Consider the following 16,773-nt stretch of genomic DNA (forward strand, 5'->3'; position numbering starts at 1 on the left):
TAGTGTGCAACTGAGCACCTTCTCCACTTCGCAGATGTTCCTTCTCAGACTCGCACAATTACAGCTGTGGGTTGTAATGCTTTTCATGGGTGTCATCTTCGTCGGGTTTTATTTCAGTGGAAACATTTGGCTCACCATTAGCTTTCTGTGTCCCTTTGTAAGTTCTTTGATTTTTAAGTGGAGTACCTAAAAATGTCTTTAAGGTTGGCCACAGTTCTGGAGTCCCCATGCACAGCTGTGATTTTTTTTTTTTTTTTGAAGGCTCCATCTTCTGGAACTTCCAAAATCTGGAGCATCTCCTGCCCTCAACTTAGAGCCACCTCTGTGTCTCTGCAGGCTTTTGAAGGTTGCCGTATATGGGTGCACATGCACACACGCAGATGTGCATTCCTGTTTATTTGTTGTCATCAGTATGTGTAGTGTTCACTGAGATGGAGGGAAATAGTTTTGTTTTTAAATTGAAACTTTATGATTCAACTTGGCAAGAACCCTGAATGTTGTTCTGCTGCTGCTGCTGCTAAGTCACTTCAGTCGTGTCCGACTCTGTGACCCCATGGATGGCAGCCCACCAGGCTCCGGTGTCCCTGGGATTCTCCAGGCAAGAACACTGGAGTGGGTTGCCATTTCCTGCTCCAATGCATGAAAGTGAAAAGTGAAAGTGAAGTCGCTCAGTCGTGTCCGACTCTTAGCGACCCCATGGACTGCAGCCCACCAGGCTCCTCCGTCCATAGGATTTTCCAGGCAAGAGTACTGGAGTGGGGTGCCATCGCCTTCTCCAGAATGTATATCTGCCTGTATCCACATGCTGGACTCCTTTGTTTCTGCTGCCCAGATCTCAGGTGAAATCGTCGACACAAGTGCAACGAAGCGAGAGAGCTTTAGGCGTTTTCCTCTGAGGCTGCACTTGATCACAGTGTAGGGGCTAGTGCTGCTTTGTGTTTCATTTATTCCTCTCATTCTAGGCACTTGAAGAGGCCCAGAAAGCCATACAGCAGCTTTTTGGAAAAATCAAAGATATCAAAGACAAAGCAGAAAAATCAGAGCAAATGGTGAGTTGAGGTTTCCTGACATTCTTGTACTAGCAGAGGAGGTTGACTTGTCATCCAGTCGTGTACTGGTTAATAGACTTGTTCTTCCCCCTTGCCACCAACCACACCCAACGTCTCCAACTCCAGCCCCGGGAGGACACACCACACCCATTCAGGAGGAGCCACGAGACACGTAGTGACTCACCCTCTCTGCTGCCCAGCATCTGCAGCCCTCTCTTTCAGTAGGGAAAGTTCTTTTCTTCTCCTTCCCCAAAATAGTTTCCTAGTCATTTTGGATTTCTCTGACATTTGTTTGCATCACCCATTTCTCAGTTCATATGTACGACATGTGATACCACTTGAAAACTGGACCTGGATCTGGGGGGTGGGCTGCATCCCACTGGTGAGACGGCCTGAGGGGTTTAAGGTCTCCCTCTACCAGTGGTGCCCTCCAGGGATATGTTCATCTGCCGACCGAGGGGCCCACCAGTTTTTTCCACTCTAAATAGGAAGAATAACTACCTCTAAAGGAATTTGTCAGAGGAGCACAGAGCATAGTACTGGGCTGTGTTAGTTGCTTAATGAATGAAAGCCATTATTACTGTTATCTTCTCCCTCCTACTCATTTTGGTCACGCAGATTCCTGCTGCTGCTGCTGCTAAGTCACTTTAGTCATGTCCGACTCTGTGCGACCCCATAGACGGCAGCCCACCAGGCTCCCCCATCCCTGGGATTCTCCAGGCAAGAATACTGGCATGGGTTGCCATTTCCTTCCCCAGTGCATGAAAGTGAAAAGTGAAAGTGAAGTTGCTCAGTCGTGTCCGCCTCTTAGCAACCCCATGGACTGCAGCCTTCCAGGCTCCTCTGTCCATGGGATTTTCCAGGCAAGAGTACTGGAGTGGATTGCCATTGCCTTCTCCAACACAGACTCCTAAACCCTCGCAAACTTCTCTCCCTACGTCTTATTATAATCCACTTGGGAACAGACCTGAGGTCACATTCCCAAGGATCCTGCGCTTCTCGTCAGTGCCCATTCGGCAGGGTTGGGCAGGATGTGGAACGTGGGCAGGGCAGGCCTGGCTTCAGTGGTGGTAATGGGGGGGTCAGTTTGATATCATCAGTGAGCAGCACAGCCTCTGACATCAGACCACCTGCCTTCAGATCCATCCTCTCTCCTGACTCCCTGTGGGCCTCAAACAAGTTATTGGTATTTACCCTCTCGGTACCTCTGTTTCCTCACTGTGAGGTGGAGGTGATAGTCATGCATACGTCATGCGATTGTGGGGATTCATTGAGCACTTAGGCTCCTGCTCTACTGGGAGCAACGAGCACCTGAGGAGGAGCGGAATGGGACGGATTCTTGAGATGAGGCAAAGGAAGAATGTTCAGGATTTAATGACTGATTACTGACACAGGGGTGAGAAGCGTCACAGATGATGCTGACTTTTAACATAAAGACCCCTGACACTTGCAGTAGAGCTAAGGAACCCAGGAAGAGAGGCAGGGATTTTTTTTTTTTTTTTTTTTGGTGGGAAGGGAGTGATCCAATTATAGGGCCACACTCCTATATCCTATCTATTCTTGATCTTCTTTTCCCTCAAACTTACTTACTTAGAAAACACATGATAGGTTTTTTACCCCCCAGGGCCCGCAATAGAAATAGAGACATTTTGGTAGCCTGTGGGTCGTATAGAGAGAAGACTTGATGGGGCAAGTCCCTGGAAAGAGACCTTTTCCTGCTAAGATCCAGTCAGCCTTGCAGGATTGTGAGTGTGGAACTGAGCTATTCAGGTCATGAACCTTTACTTTATAGCTTCACCAAGGTTGATCGAACTAAAAACTCAGGTCACATGATCTTAACTCACTGGGCTTTTTCACTTTTAATGGGAGATCTGTCTTTAATGGGAGAGTGTTTGTGCCTGCTAGCCTTTGCTCCAGATGTCAGAGAGCCTGGGAAACCAAATTGCTCTTCAGAAAATTTCTTGGTCAGCATGGACTCAGACGATTTAGTGGAGAAGTCCACCTAGATGTTAATAAAGTTGGAGAATTGTTCCCATCTCACTACAGAATGTACTTTTCTAGTGACTGAAATACATTATGTTGGCCAAAAATTTCATTTGGATTTTTCTAAACAATCTTATGAAAAAGTGAATAAACTTTTTGGCCAACCCAGTACTAACATTCCCAGCTACAATGCTTCTTTCTCTTGGATTACCCCTACACCACCACCACCATCAGCACTGTAGGAATTTTACTCCCTCAATTGCCTTCTGTCTGCCTGAAGACTCTCCTCTTATGATACTATGTTAAGCTTATTTTGCATGGGTTACATTTTAGCCTTCTTGAAATTTGAGAAGAAATTTTTCTTTGTGGAGACTGGACAATGAACCCTAGTTCCATGAATAAAGAACATCTCAATAGAATTAGCCGACTCACACTATTCATTTTGTACCAAACCTAGTCGCCCCGTTGCCAGAAGGTAGTGTCCTTGTGGCAGTGTACGTTCCTGACCTTGTTCAGGAGGAGATCCCCTGTCCTCAGCTCCTGGACCCCATGTGCTCCACACTTAGTTACTATTAGGAGCACACCATTTGGGGTGAAGAATAAAGTTCATTTCATTCTTACAACTGAGGATTTTGTAGCCCCGGGTAAAGTCTGCTGAAGAAATGCCAAATTAAATGTAAACGGGCTGATTGGAAATTATTTTGGGTCTGCATTGGGAGAACACCTGTGTTTTCTCCAAGGACTGACTTGAGGTGTGTTTGTCCTTACTTTGTTTGCATTGTTTTCTTGTGAGGCCACTTCCAGACGGGTTGACATCCATCTTAACCATCCTCCCTTTTCTCCTGTGGTTTTGCACTATTTAGGTGAAGGAAATCACCCGTGACATTAAGCAGTTAGATCACGCCAAACGCCACCTGACCACCTCGATCACAACGCTGAACCACCTGCACATGCTGGCGGGTGGCGTGGATTCCCTCGAGTAAGCACGCAGGCAGTCTGCCCCGGGTCCACAGGAAATGAATGACTCGCAGGAAACGGCATCGCAGGTTTCTTTGCTTCTCAGCTGGGAGCGTCTCCCCACTCTGCCTCACTTCCTACAAATCAGTCTCAGATGTTGAGACACCACTTTTGTTTTGTGCCCTCAGGTGCTTAACATCTAACAAACAGCTGAGGCTTGGAGGAGACTAAAGGGGACCTGGAACGCTTGTGGAGAATGGTGCTAGAACACGGGTCATTTCCGTGCGATAGAGCTCTGCCTTGGAGGTTGACAGGAGGCGTGGGGCTGTGTAGTCACATACCTCAACCTCTGCCTCGGCAAGTTTTCCTACTGGTCTTGGGCTGAGTGTCACTGGCATTGAAGGTGCCTAATGAAAACAGATCCTTGATTGATCATCCAGCCCACTTTACTGTTTTTCAACCTACTTGTTCAAAGACGGAAGCTTCCCGTGTGGCTTGTAAAGCATCTGTAGGGCATGGTACATGAGAACATGAGTAGTAATATTAAAAGGAGGAGCTGGTTACTGACCACAAGGAAGCAGCCCCAAAAGGCCTCCTTCACCAGCAAGATTCTGACCTTCCTGTTTGCTCCTGTGGTCTCTCCCAGGCTAAGAATTCCCCAACCTCAGCATAATCTCACGGGTGGGCAGAGAAAGAGCACCTTCCTAGGAATATAGACACAGTATCCAAAGTCTGGGGGAGTCGGGTGCAGGCTCTTCCTGGTCTCTCCCTGATGTCGCATGGGCTCCAGCGATCCCTGGCTAGTGACTGGAAGAGCAGTGTCCTCATCCCTTTCTCCCAGTGCTCCGTGCTTTCCACCAAACCAGCAGACCAGGCAGCAGTAGCCACTAGCTCCTTGGCTTGAACTTGATCCAGTCTGTTTAAGTGCTTCATAAGGGAAGTCATAAATTATACATTTAATTAAAAAACCCAACCCTAATGAAAACTTTAGATCTGATAGTTTGTTCCTTCCTTGCTATAACTGTTGATTTTATCAGCATTCTTTTATTTAAGCTTCATTAACCGTAGCAGTAGGGAAACTAAACATACCTAAACATTCACAGAGTTGCTTAATCTTGGCTTAAAATCTACAGATTTGAGTTAATGTGTAAGTGCATATAAATGCTCTTTGTTGTATCCTGGGAAGATGTGTTTGGTTTGCTCAAATGCCATAACTGTCAAGTAATAACATGCTTACCCCTGTTCTCTGTCAAAAGCCAGCTATTCTGTAATACCCAACCCAAATCCCAAATTCATAGTCTTCTCAGATTCCCCTCTCTCAACCCAGTGAGACTTCATCACTCACACAGTCTTGTACCTCCAGAGCACACTACTTGGACTTCTGTCTAGAGCTACATTCGTCCTACTTGGTACTACTTAAATGTCCTTGTCACTCTCCCTGACTTACTCATGTCCCTTTATGGATTTGAACTTGGTGCTGTTTTTTTTTTTCCCTCCTCCAGTGCATAGGACTATATACATTCAGTGCTCAGGAATGCTTATTATTATAAGTTGAGTTGCTGTCTCCTTTAGAGTCCAGACTAGGTTGGTCCATATCTGTATCTTGTGTCCTTAGTGTTTTTCTAGAACCTTCAACTTCCTGTTTCCTTGCAGAGCCATGACCAGGCGAAGGCAGTACGGAGAAGTTGCTAATCTTCTTCAGGGCGTAATGAATGTTCTGGAGCACTTCCACAAATATATGGGCATTCCACAGATCCGGCAGCTTTCTGAAAGGTAAAATCTCACTGGAGAAAATGATCTTCCCTTTTAAGAAAAGATGGTGCTAGGAGGTGCTTAAGCACCCAGCTCAGGAAGTTCAATGTGGCATCTCACTGTGGGAGGAGGCTCAGAGGTCACCTGACCTGCCTTTCTCTGATGTAGATGTTCCCTCTATGTCCACCCTACCAGCTCCTAACCATGCTATCTAAAGCTCCCTGTATCAGGTAGTTGCTGGCCTGTCTCACGGGAGTGGCTGCTGACATCTCTCAGCTGCCCAGGGCTCCATTTTTTAGGGAAACCCTTCTCATTGTCTGTTTCCTTGTAAAAAATCAATACAGTCCAGGACTCAGTGTCTGACAACAACAGTCATTTCGCTCATGCAATCTTGCCTGGTGCAGCAGGGACAGCTCATCTCTGCTCCATGCAGCATCAGCCAGGATGGCTTCAGGAGGGGCTGGAGGATCCACTGAATTACTCTCATGGCTGGCAGATTGGTGCTTGCCGTTGGCTGGGACCTCAGCCGGGTGGTCCTCCCAGCCGCTTGGGCTTCCCCTAGGTGAGGTGGTGCTGGGGCCCAGAAATGAGTACCCTCAAGATGCTCTAAGAACCAGGTCTTAGAAGTCACATAAGGTCACTTCTGTGGTCACCTGGCCTTCAGAATTCAAGAGGAAGGAACATGGCCGCCCCCACCCCCAATGGGAGGAGTGTCAAAGTCACACTGGTATACAGAGCTCGTGGGAGGAGAGACTGCTATGGTAGTCTTTGCAAATACAGCCTGCCCTTGAACTTCAGGTGTAACAAAATGATGACTTAACCTCTTTACATTTGTTCTTTCCTTCCTATTCTGTTGAGTTTTGACCCCAGATTTAGAGCCAATAGAAAGAAAGGCAGATGCTTAAAGAGAGAGAGTGGGGAATTTAATGCCTTGTCTTTTAAATGTAGCACAGGAAAGATACTAAGACCAAGACAGTCACAATTGATGGATCCTAAGCCTTTTTTTCAGAGAAGGCAATGGCACCCCACTCCAGTACTCTTGCCTGGAAAATCCCATGGATGGAGGAGCCTGGTGGGCTGCAGTCCATGGGGTCGCTAAGAGTCGGACACGACTGAGCGACTTCACTTTCACTTTTCACTTTCATGCAGTGGAGAAGGAAATGGCAACCCACTCCAGTATTCTTGCCTGGAGAATCCCAGGGACGGGGGAGCCTGGTGGGCTGCCGTCTATGGGGTCGCACAGAGTTGGACACGACTGAAGCGACTTAGCAGCAGCAGCAGCAAGCCTTTTTTTGCTACAAAGAAGAAACAAAGAGGCCTGTACTCAGCAGGAACCATCCTTTTCAACTCTGCCTTCTGATAAGACCTAATGGGTACAGGCCTCTTTTTTTTCTAAGTGTCTTTATTTTTAATTATATAAGTAATACACATGTTCATTTTCTTTATTTAAAAAAACAAGTCAATATACAGATGAAACTTAAGTCCTCTTTAGCGATACCTGATGTCCCACTGCTACCCATAGTGATAGTTACTATTATCAGTTTAATTCTCATCCTGTAGATTATTTTTCTGTGCATTTAAATAAATCTTTAGTTTTAGATTGTGGGTTTATTTTACTTTGGATTTTTTTTTTAAATAAATGATCTCATACCATATGCTTCATTCTGAAACTTTCTTTTTGTTTTTAACTTAAGAGTGTATTTTAGGGTTTTACCACATCAGTGTATACAAACCTAACTCATTCTCTTTAATTGATGCATAGAGTTCTGTAGTATAACATACCACAGATTATTTAACCATTTTCATATCACTAGACTGTTTGTTTCTGATTTGAAAAATACACTCCTTCTTACACATCTGCAATTTTTCTACAATAAATTCTGGGTCACATGCATTTAGAATTTTAATAACTGCTGTTCCTTTGCCCTCCAAAGTGGCTTAATTTATTTATAGGACCATCTGAACAGTATGTGAGTACCCATTTCTCCATATCTTCAACAACACTTGATTTGGTTAATTTTCCTTTTCATTTATCTGATGGATAAAAAATGGTACCTAATTCCTTTCATTTTCATTTCTCTGGCAACTAGTGAGATGAGTTTTCTTTTCATTTTCTCTCACCTCTGTGAGATGCCAGTATGTATCCTTTGCCTGTTTGTCTGTTGTTTGTCTGTTGAGTTACTTGTGTGCTGTGCTTAGTCGCTCAGTCGTGTCTGACTCTTTGTGACCCCATGGACTTTTGCCTGCCAGGCTCCTCTGTCCATGGGGTTCTCCAGGCAAGAATACTGAAATGGGTTGCCATGCCCTCCTTCAGGGGATCTTCCCAGCCCAGGGATCCAACCCAGGTCTCCCACATTGCAGGCGGATTCTTTACTGTCTAAGCCACCTTATCCCTTACTTATTAATCTGTAGGAATTCTCTGTGTGTTCTGGATACTAATCCTTTGTCAGATCTGGCAGATTTTTTAAAAAATATATTTATTTTATTTTATTATATATAATATATTATTTATATATTTATTTTATAAATATTTATTTATTTTATTTGGCTGCATCTGGTCTTAGTTGCGTCATACAGGATCTTTTCTTGCAGTGCTCGGGCTTCAGTAAGTTGCCCCTCGGCATGTGAGATCTTAGTTCTCCAACCAGGGATCGAACCTGCATCTCCTGCATTGCAAGGCAGATTCTTAACCACTGGACCATGAGGGAAGTCCCAGGTCTTGCCTGCAGAAACCATCTAGGTGTGTCACCTGTTTTCAATCCAGATCCTTGTCCTTTCAGTCTCTTCAATAGTAATTGGTCTATTCAAGGTACCTACTTCTTATCTCTTTAAAAACTGTATTGAAATATACATTGTGTTAAAATTTACCATTTTAATTATTTTTCTCTGTACAATTTCGTAGCGTTAAGTATACATTCAGGCTTCCCCAGTGGCTCAGTGGTAAAGAATCCATCTGCAACACAGGAGACGCGTGTTTGATCCTTGAGTTGGGAAGATTCCCTGGAGGAGGGCATGGCAACACATCCAGCATTCTTGCTTGGAGAATCCCATGGACAGAGGAGCTTGGTGGGCTACAGTCCACAGGGTCACAGAGTTGGACATGACTGAAGCGATTGAGCATGCAAGCACACATTCACATTATCACACAGCCATTCCTTAAAGTTTGTGATTACCCCAGATAGAAGCTCTGTGTGCATTAAATAATAGCACTCATTACCTCTTCTTCCCCACTTCTGGTTACCTCTGGTCAATTTTCTGTCTGTGAATTTGCCCCTTCAGGGTACTGTAGGTGGACTCAAACTATTTGTGTCCAGCTTATTTCAGTTAGCATGTTTTCAGATTCATCTGTGTTGTATAATTTATCAGAATTTTGTTCCTTTCTAAGGCTGAGTACTTCATTGTACGTAGAGACTGCATTTTGTTTGTCCGTTCCTCTGTTGTTGGATGGCTGAGTTGCTTCCACCTCATGGCTGTTGTAGGATAGACAAAGGCAGTCTATCATCTGGCGTTCATTGTTGCCTGGAAAAAACCTGAAGCCCATCTCATTCTTACTCCTTTATAAGATAATCTATTTTTGTTTCATTTTTATTTTCTTCTGGAAGCATTTGAGATTTGGCGGTGGGAGAATTAGGAATTTTACTAGGACATAGATCTCGTTTCATTCATGTTGCTTAGTACTTAATGGTGTGGTTAATCTGAAGACTCATGAGTTCCTTAAATTCTGAGACAGTGTTCTCTTTTATTTCTCTTTGTGCTCTATGTTTTCTCTTTGTGGAATCCCTTGTACATGAGTATTGGAACTTCTGGATCTGCTACTGTGTTCCTTAACTTTTAAAAATATTTTTATTAATTTATTTGGCCGTTCCAGGTCTTAGTTGTGGCATGAGGATCTTTTCATTGGGACATGTGGGGTCTTTAGCTGTGGCATGTGAGCTCTGAGATGCAGCACGTACGATCTAGTTTCCCGACCAGGGATTCAAACCAGGCCCTCCTTTATTATTTTTTTTTTAATGCTTTAAATCTTTTTGTCCTGTTAAGCTGAATTCCTCAACTCAACTTCCCTTTTTAAATTTGTTCTTCAATGGTGCCCATTCTGTTATTTGGCCTAGCTGTTGAGTTTTTATTGCAACAATCCAACTTTATCTTCAGGGTATCCAGTTAATTCTTTTTTCATAGGCATAGTATCATCTTAAACCTCTCAGGGAACATAAATTATACAGGTTCTAAAGTTCTGAGTTGCCTGCTCTGTTTCTCTGTGCTCTAAGGTCTTCAGTTTGTTTATAATGACTTTCTTGGTGTTTGCATGTTTGGTGATGTCTAGCGGAACACTCATTTTTGGCTGTGAGATTCTCTGTCAGCCTGATCAGAGATGCTATCTTACTGCCCCCTGCTCATGAGGGAGTAGGCGGGATATGCCACCTGGCTACATGTGCTACAGACAGTGCTTCTCAGGTGAGGTGGGGCTGGAGCTGGGGGAGCCACCAGGGAGGCTGTGCTGGTGGCTGATCTCCTGGGCCCATGAGTTTCTGATCTGCCTGTGTGTTGTCAGCCCTGTGGACTCTGCTGGATTTCTCAGACCCACAGCCACTCCTGACTTGATCGCTCAAGGACGGGGTGAGACCTGGCACTGGCTTAGCTGTTTCTCTTGCAGGAGCCCAACATCCCCCTGGTGGGTGCCAGGAGCCACCCTCCTGCTCCTGGTATCCACTCCCCTCGTGTCCTTCATCTTTTTAAAAATTTATTTGACTGTGCTGGGTCTTCATTGCTGCTCATGGGCTTTCTCTAGTTGTGATGAGTAGGGGGACTCTGGTTGTAGTGTGTGGGTTTCTCGTTGCGGAGTGTAGGCTCTAGGCATTTGGGCTCAGTAGTTGCAGCTCCCGGGCTTCAGCGAGCCACGGGCTTAGTTGCCCCTGGGCATGTGGGATCTTCTTGGACCGAGGGTCGAACCGGTGTCCCCTGCATTGCAGGGCTGATGCTTAACCACTGGACCACCAGGGAAGCCCATGTCCTTCATCTTTGAGAAGCCATTTTGGCAGAGGTTTCCTTCTTCAGTCCTGTCCTACCAGAGTTTCTAGTCTACCTCTCCTTTTCCTGCCCAATTCTGGATTCTTATTAAACTCTTTTCATTATTTCAGATGATCTGGGGCAGGAAGGGGAGGGGTTATACCTCATGCTCAGGGTGCCATCTTAGAATGGAAATGCCAAGGAACTGGTAAGAAGTGTCGGAACAGAGCTTCGCAAAATACTTGGGAAATCACCACCCTTCCTTTCCTCCTTCCTAATCCCATCACACTCAGAACTGGCTGATTGCCCTGTCAACCTGGGGATGCGAAGCAGCCAAGAGAGCAGACAAACGGGACCTTATGAGCTGCAGGAAAGATGGAAGCTCAGATGGGGAAGGCAGAGTTGCTCTGTTGGGTGGTAGGGGTTGGGGGTCGGGGGAGGGAGACAGCATCACCGCCTCTCACCCTCCTGATAATCCAGAGTTGATCTCTTTTCCCATTCACTTATTCTTCTCTTAGTTTATCTAATAGATACTGACCACACACTTTCTAGATTCCAGGCCCTGTGCTGGGGTCCTGAGGGCACGAGGTGAAAAACACATACTCTTTGCCTTCAAAGAAAGAGCGCACCATTATTGTGAGAGACACTGATAGAGATGGATATAACAGAACTAGTCCATGCTGTCTGGGGACAGCAGGGTCTCAGAAGAGGGACTGAGAGACTCAGCCTTCAGAGGCCGCGGGTAGGGGTCAAGAAGTATTAAATTTTAATCTGACCTTAAAAGAATGGGTAAGATCTGGGGACTTCCCTGACAGTCCAGTGGCTAAGGCACCATGCTTTCATTGCAGGAGGTGTGGGTTTGATCCCTGGTTAAGGAACTAAGATCCCACATGGCATGGGGTGTGGCCAAAACAAAAGGTAGGACCTTACTACCAAGACAGGAAGAGAGGGGGAAAGAAGAGAGTGGAGAGTGAAAGTCTGTCTCAGTAGGCAGAGTCAGGTCATAGATCTGACTCTGCATTCGTTTTGAATCTGCTCTACGTTCGTTTTGTGGACAATGAAAGATTTGAAGCAAGAAGAGACGTAGTCTTTGTATTTTGTAAAAGTCTTGTCAGTTACAGTTAAAAGAGACTGGAGGTTGGGGCTATGTTCTGGATTAGAAAAAGATAAAGACCATTCCATGACAGCGACCATGTAGTCGAGGAGGTTGCATGGTTGCACAGGATGGGCACTGCTGATGGCAGGAACGTGGTAGAACTGAATTTTATTTATAAGAAAGCATATAGGGAAAAACAAGAGAATACACTCTTTGAGAATTTCTTGCCTTTTAATTTTGTTTTTCCGAAGATGTTATGTTATAAATTACAGAAACTTTGTGATCACTGCTATAATGACACTCCCCTTAAAAGATAACTTTCCATTAGTATAGTCTGGTGCTCCAGCTATTCATTATCATGTAGGATTGCTGCGAACACAGAAGGATTTACTTTTCTTTTTGTTCATTTCACAACTTCTATTTGCAAAAAAAAAAAATGTGTTGATTAATAGAGAATAAGTGCTATTAAGTAACACTAAAATTAACGGAAGGGAAGGAATCGCTTGTTTCCAGTGCCTGGACTACAGTTCTTTTTCAGGAGGTACTAAAAGTTTGAGGAAAGTCCAGACTTCTTATTTTTAGCATCATTTCTGGTGAATTTTCCTCCCTGTGTTTACATAGCCATGGTAGAACCATCTGGAAGTGATAGAAATAGATTGTTTGTTTGGGGAGGGTGGGGAAGGCGGGAGCCTTACACCCTGTGCACCGCTTCAGTGCCTCTAGCTTCAGAGCTTGCTGTCTGCAGACTGCGGAAGTCACAGGAAAGCCTGTGTTCTGACATCTTAGCCTGCACATTTGAAATATGAAGTTCATGGACGTCAATTTCAATACAGCTGTTTCTTCCAACTACCCTTCTGGAAAATGCTTAAACGTTAATGTAGCGTTGAAGGAAAGTTTTTTTTTTTTTTTTTTCCCCTTTAATGTCATCTTTATATTTCAAATCCTCCTGGCTTAAGAATATCTGAGAAAGCCAATGTGTCTAGTAATCAGTCAGTATTTCCTGAGGAAAAATGGAAGGTTCTGGCATTCTCTTGAAACTCATGAAACCTTCTAACTGAAACATATTTTTCAGGGCTATTTCTAACCTCTTCTGCATGAGAGGTACTTGGCAGATTGAGGGGATCACTTGGCATAGTGGTCAAAGAAATTAAAGTGGAGGATGAAAAGGCCTAGCTATCAACTAACTATATATACTTCAATAACAATTTTTATATAAAGAAAGAAAAAGGAAGAAAGAAAGAAAAGGCCCAGCTGGCTGTATGACTATGACAGGTTCTTTCTGAAAGGATATTAAGTTTCAAAAGCACGCGTTTTGAAAGCGTAAGGATTCTACTTGATGATATCAAAGCGTCCTACTGAGTCACTCTAAGATTCTGGGTTGAGATTCTGTCTCCTTGGAACTGGAGTATCTGACTAATCAGACTGACTAATCATGCTGTCCGGTACAGACTCTCTATTTTGGGAGGTCAGGTTATTGCAAATTACTGAGGGTACTTTCTCTGGGACAGTCACGCATGGGGTATTGGAAGCATCAGGGTTATTTTGTCCATAAATGTCTAAATGGTTTTCATAGTTTGTGGTCCCTCTACTGCCATCCCTATGCTGAAATCTGATAGCACATTTAGGCAAGGGTGCTTTTTTTAAAAAATATTTGTTTACTTATGACTGCATGAGATCTTAGTTGTGGTGCTCGAGCCTTCTTCTCTCCAGTTGTGGTGCATATAATAGCTCAGCAGTTGAGTCGCATCAGCTTAGTTGCCCCTTAACCACTAGACCACCAGGGAAGTCCCATGGGAAGGGTGCCTTTGAACAACCCCTGGTCACATGGTGTGGAGGACGCCAGGAGGCAGTTGGTTGACCATCGTTTCCAGCATAGCATAGGGAAACTCTCATTTGCTAAGAGTGGTCAGCACTGAGTTGTCACCACCTAACCAGGTCAAGCTTATTTGGACCCGGGAGAAATTGTCATTTCCCCTGTTCTCTATTAGTTGTAGGTTGACTTTCATAAGGATGACTAGGAAGTCTTGGCGGCTGAACTTCTGTAAGTACTCTGCTAACAGAGTCTAGTGCTCCGTCTCTTCACAGTAAGAGCTTACTTTTCATGGTTGGAAGAGGAAGGAGTTTGAAGGAGTGAGGCCAAAGATGTGTTTTTTTCAGTGTGTTTGATGTCTTTGTAGGATTTGCTCAGGCAACTGATTGTAAAGACCACTATTCACATCTTATCCTGCAAGTGCGTGAATCCGGGTTTGGGTTTCTGGACACCATCATTACTGTCACTAAGGGGAATGGTTTCTCTTTCATCTGAGTCACTGTTAGACACTTCAGAAACTACACTTGGAAGCGTGCGAATGCTGATTATTCTGCTTCGGTGTTCACTAAACATCCGACTTGCAGTCACCAGTAAGGATGGATGCTGTTGCCAGCTAGAGCTGTAAGATGGGTGTTGTGGAGTAATCAGATAACAATAATACTGAGGGGCTTCTAGCCCAGGCCTCCATCCCCACCCTCTCATTTCACAACCATTCTTAGTTGTGGCCCACATGAGGGAAATGACTTGATTAGGAGTACATGTAGCTCACCAGTTGCACAGCTAAGTCTAAACTGTCTCAAGAAGTAACCTTGGAAATGGACTGTAGAAGAAGGCAAGGGGGTCTGCACATCACAGGCTGATACTTTTGCCCTTATAGGCTCTGGTTGTCTTTGCAGGCACCCCAATTTCTATTTTTAAATATTTTATTGAAGTACAGTATAGTTGATTTACTCTGTTGTGTTAACTTCTGCTGTGCAGCAAAGTGACTCAGTTATACACATACAGGCATTCTTCTTCATGTTCTTTTCCATTATGGTTTATCCCAGGAGATTGGTTAAAGTTCCCTGTGCTGTCCAGTAGGACCTTGCTGTTTGTCCAGTCTAACAGTTTGCACCTATTAGCCCCAGACTCTCAGTCCGCCCCTCCACTCCCCGCTCCCCCTGGGCAACCACGAGTCTCTTCTCTATGCCTGTGAGTCTGCTTCTGTTCCATAGATAATTTCATCTGTGTCACAGTTTAGATTCCACAGGCGAGAAGTAGCATATGGGATTTGTCTTTCTCTTTCTGACTGACTTCACTTAGTGTGATAATCTCAGGTCCATCCCTATTGCCTCAGGCACCCCAATTTCAAATCTGGTTAAGAATGTGGGGTTAGGCGATGGCAGAGTAGGAAGGGTGACAGGCAGAGCTGGGACCATCACATCACCGAGACACTCAGGAGCCCTGCGAATAAGACTGTGACTTTTCAACCAGCATGGAACTTCCCCTCCAGGAGTGATCTGTGGCTTAGTGGGGAACCTGTGCTCTCTGTGGCTGCCAAGAGGAGAGAGAAGGAACAAAGGGGCCTGGAAGCTATGTCTTGTGACCTGGCACCAGGGGAGTCGGTCTGTCTGGCCCATTATGTGGAGTCATAAGACCTCAGAGGTAATGGTTTTACAAAAGCATCTTCTCTCTTGTCAGAACTCATACTCAAGGAATGTTTCCTGTGGTACGCTGGGCAAGTGTAGATGAATGACATTTTAATGTCATTAGATTCTAATGTGTGGGCTACTTGGGTGACAACCTTATCTCTATCATTTCTCATCCCCTTGGAAAGTAACTAAAAGAGGCTGCAAACCCACCTATAAGAGTAGTTTTAAGTTTTGAAGATAGTGGAAAAACCCTGGAAAGTATTTGGAATAAGGCATAATTATAACTATGCCACAGAAAAACCAGACCATTTTGGGTCCTGACTATCCCCTCATTTAAAAAAAAAAAATCTCTGTAGGTTGCCAGGCACCGCCTAGTAGCCAAAGAAATTGTGGTTTTGAGCTGTTCACTATTTCTAGAAACTTCATAAAGTTAATTCCAGAGTAACAGGGTGGAGACCAAAAAAGGAAGAACATTATTTTATGGTGCTTTTAGCGAAGATAAAAGATTTGCCTCAGGCTCAGGGCAGTCCAGCTGTGAGGATGGTGGGCAGGAGGGACCCAACCCCCTGAGCTGGGGGCAGGCGAGCTGGTGGCAGGCGGCTGACCCAGAGCTCCTCTCCCGTCCTGGCTGCTTCTCCTTTCCCTTCTTTCCTCTCAGTCAAGCACTAGTTCTTGAGCTCCTCCTTTCCATGAAAACCACTCGGTTCAGTTCCAGCCTCCCCTTTCAAACTCATTTCCGGTGTGACTCAGTCTTCATCCTCACCATCTCCCGAGTGAACTTAAGTCTTCATTCAGTGACCATCACACTCAAATAGCAGTTCATTTTATCATTTGATCTTTTTACTTTAGAAAACAGTATTTTGGTTCACTTGTTAAAACTTAGAATCTTGATGTTGGTTTCCAGGTTGAAAAAAACAGCAACCCTGAAGCAGTTCAAAACCCGCTTCCCATCCTGTTCTCCAAGGAACGGCAGAGTAATTACACCAGTAACCCGAAGCAGATTTAAATTTGACTTGGGCTTCCCTGGTGGCTCAGACAATAAAGTGTCTGCCTACAATGCGGGAGACCTGGGTTCGATCCCTGGTTTGGGAAGATCCCCTGGAGAAGGAAATGGCAACCCATTCCAGTATTAATGCCTGGAAAATCCCATGGACCAAGGAGCCTGGTGGGCTACAGTCCATGGGGTCGCAAAGAGTCGGACACGACTGAGCGACTTCACTACTCACTACTGGGCATTAGTATATAGCATCTTCCTGCGGCGTAACTACCCCAGTGACATTTTGCAAAGACTGACGTGTACTACCTCACGACAGCTGAGGGGAGGCCTAGGAGAGCTTTGGGACGTAGGAAGAATCTGTGCATGCGTGCATGCTCAGTTGTGTCCAACTCTGTGACCCTATGGACTGCAGCCCACCAGGCTTCTCTGTCCATGGGAGTTTCCAGGCAAGAGTACTGGAGTGGGGTGCCATTCCCTTCTCCAGGGGAACTTCC

At 44.9% G+C, this 16,773-nt stretch overlaps 1 protein-coding gene across 1 annotated transcript in view; it reads left to right on the forward strand.

The window, feature by feature from the left end:
* Window positions 1-16,773, forward strand: part of VPS53 (VPS53 subunit of GARP complex) — a 123,274-nt gene that overhangs the window by 27,369 nt on the left and 79,132 nt on the right. The window contains exons 5-7 of the mRNA NM_001193168.1: window positions 963-1,049; window positions 3,896-4,011; window positions 5,643-5,762. Coding sequence (NP_001180097.1) covers window positions 963-1,049; window positions 3,896-4,011; window positions 5,643-5,762 — 323 coding nt within the window. The remainder of the gene's footprint in view (window positions 1-962; window positions 1,050-3,895; window positions 4,012-5,642; window positions 5,763-16,773) is intronic.

This window comes from Bos taurus, chromosome 19 (genome assembly GCF_002263795.3).
Source record: "Bos taurus isolate L1 Dominette 01449 registration number 42190680 breed Hereford chromosome 19, ARS-UCD2.0, whole genome shotgun sequence".
Lineage (NCBI taxonomy): Eukaryota > Metazoa > Chordata > Mammalia > Artiodactyla > Bovidae > Bos > Bos taurus.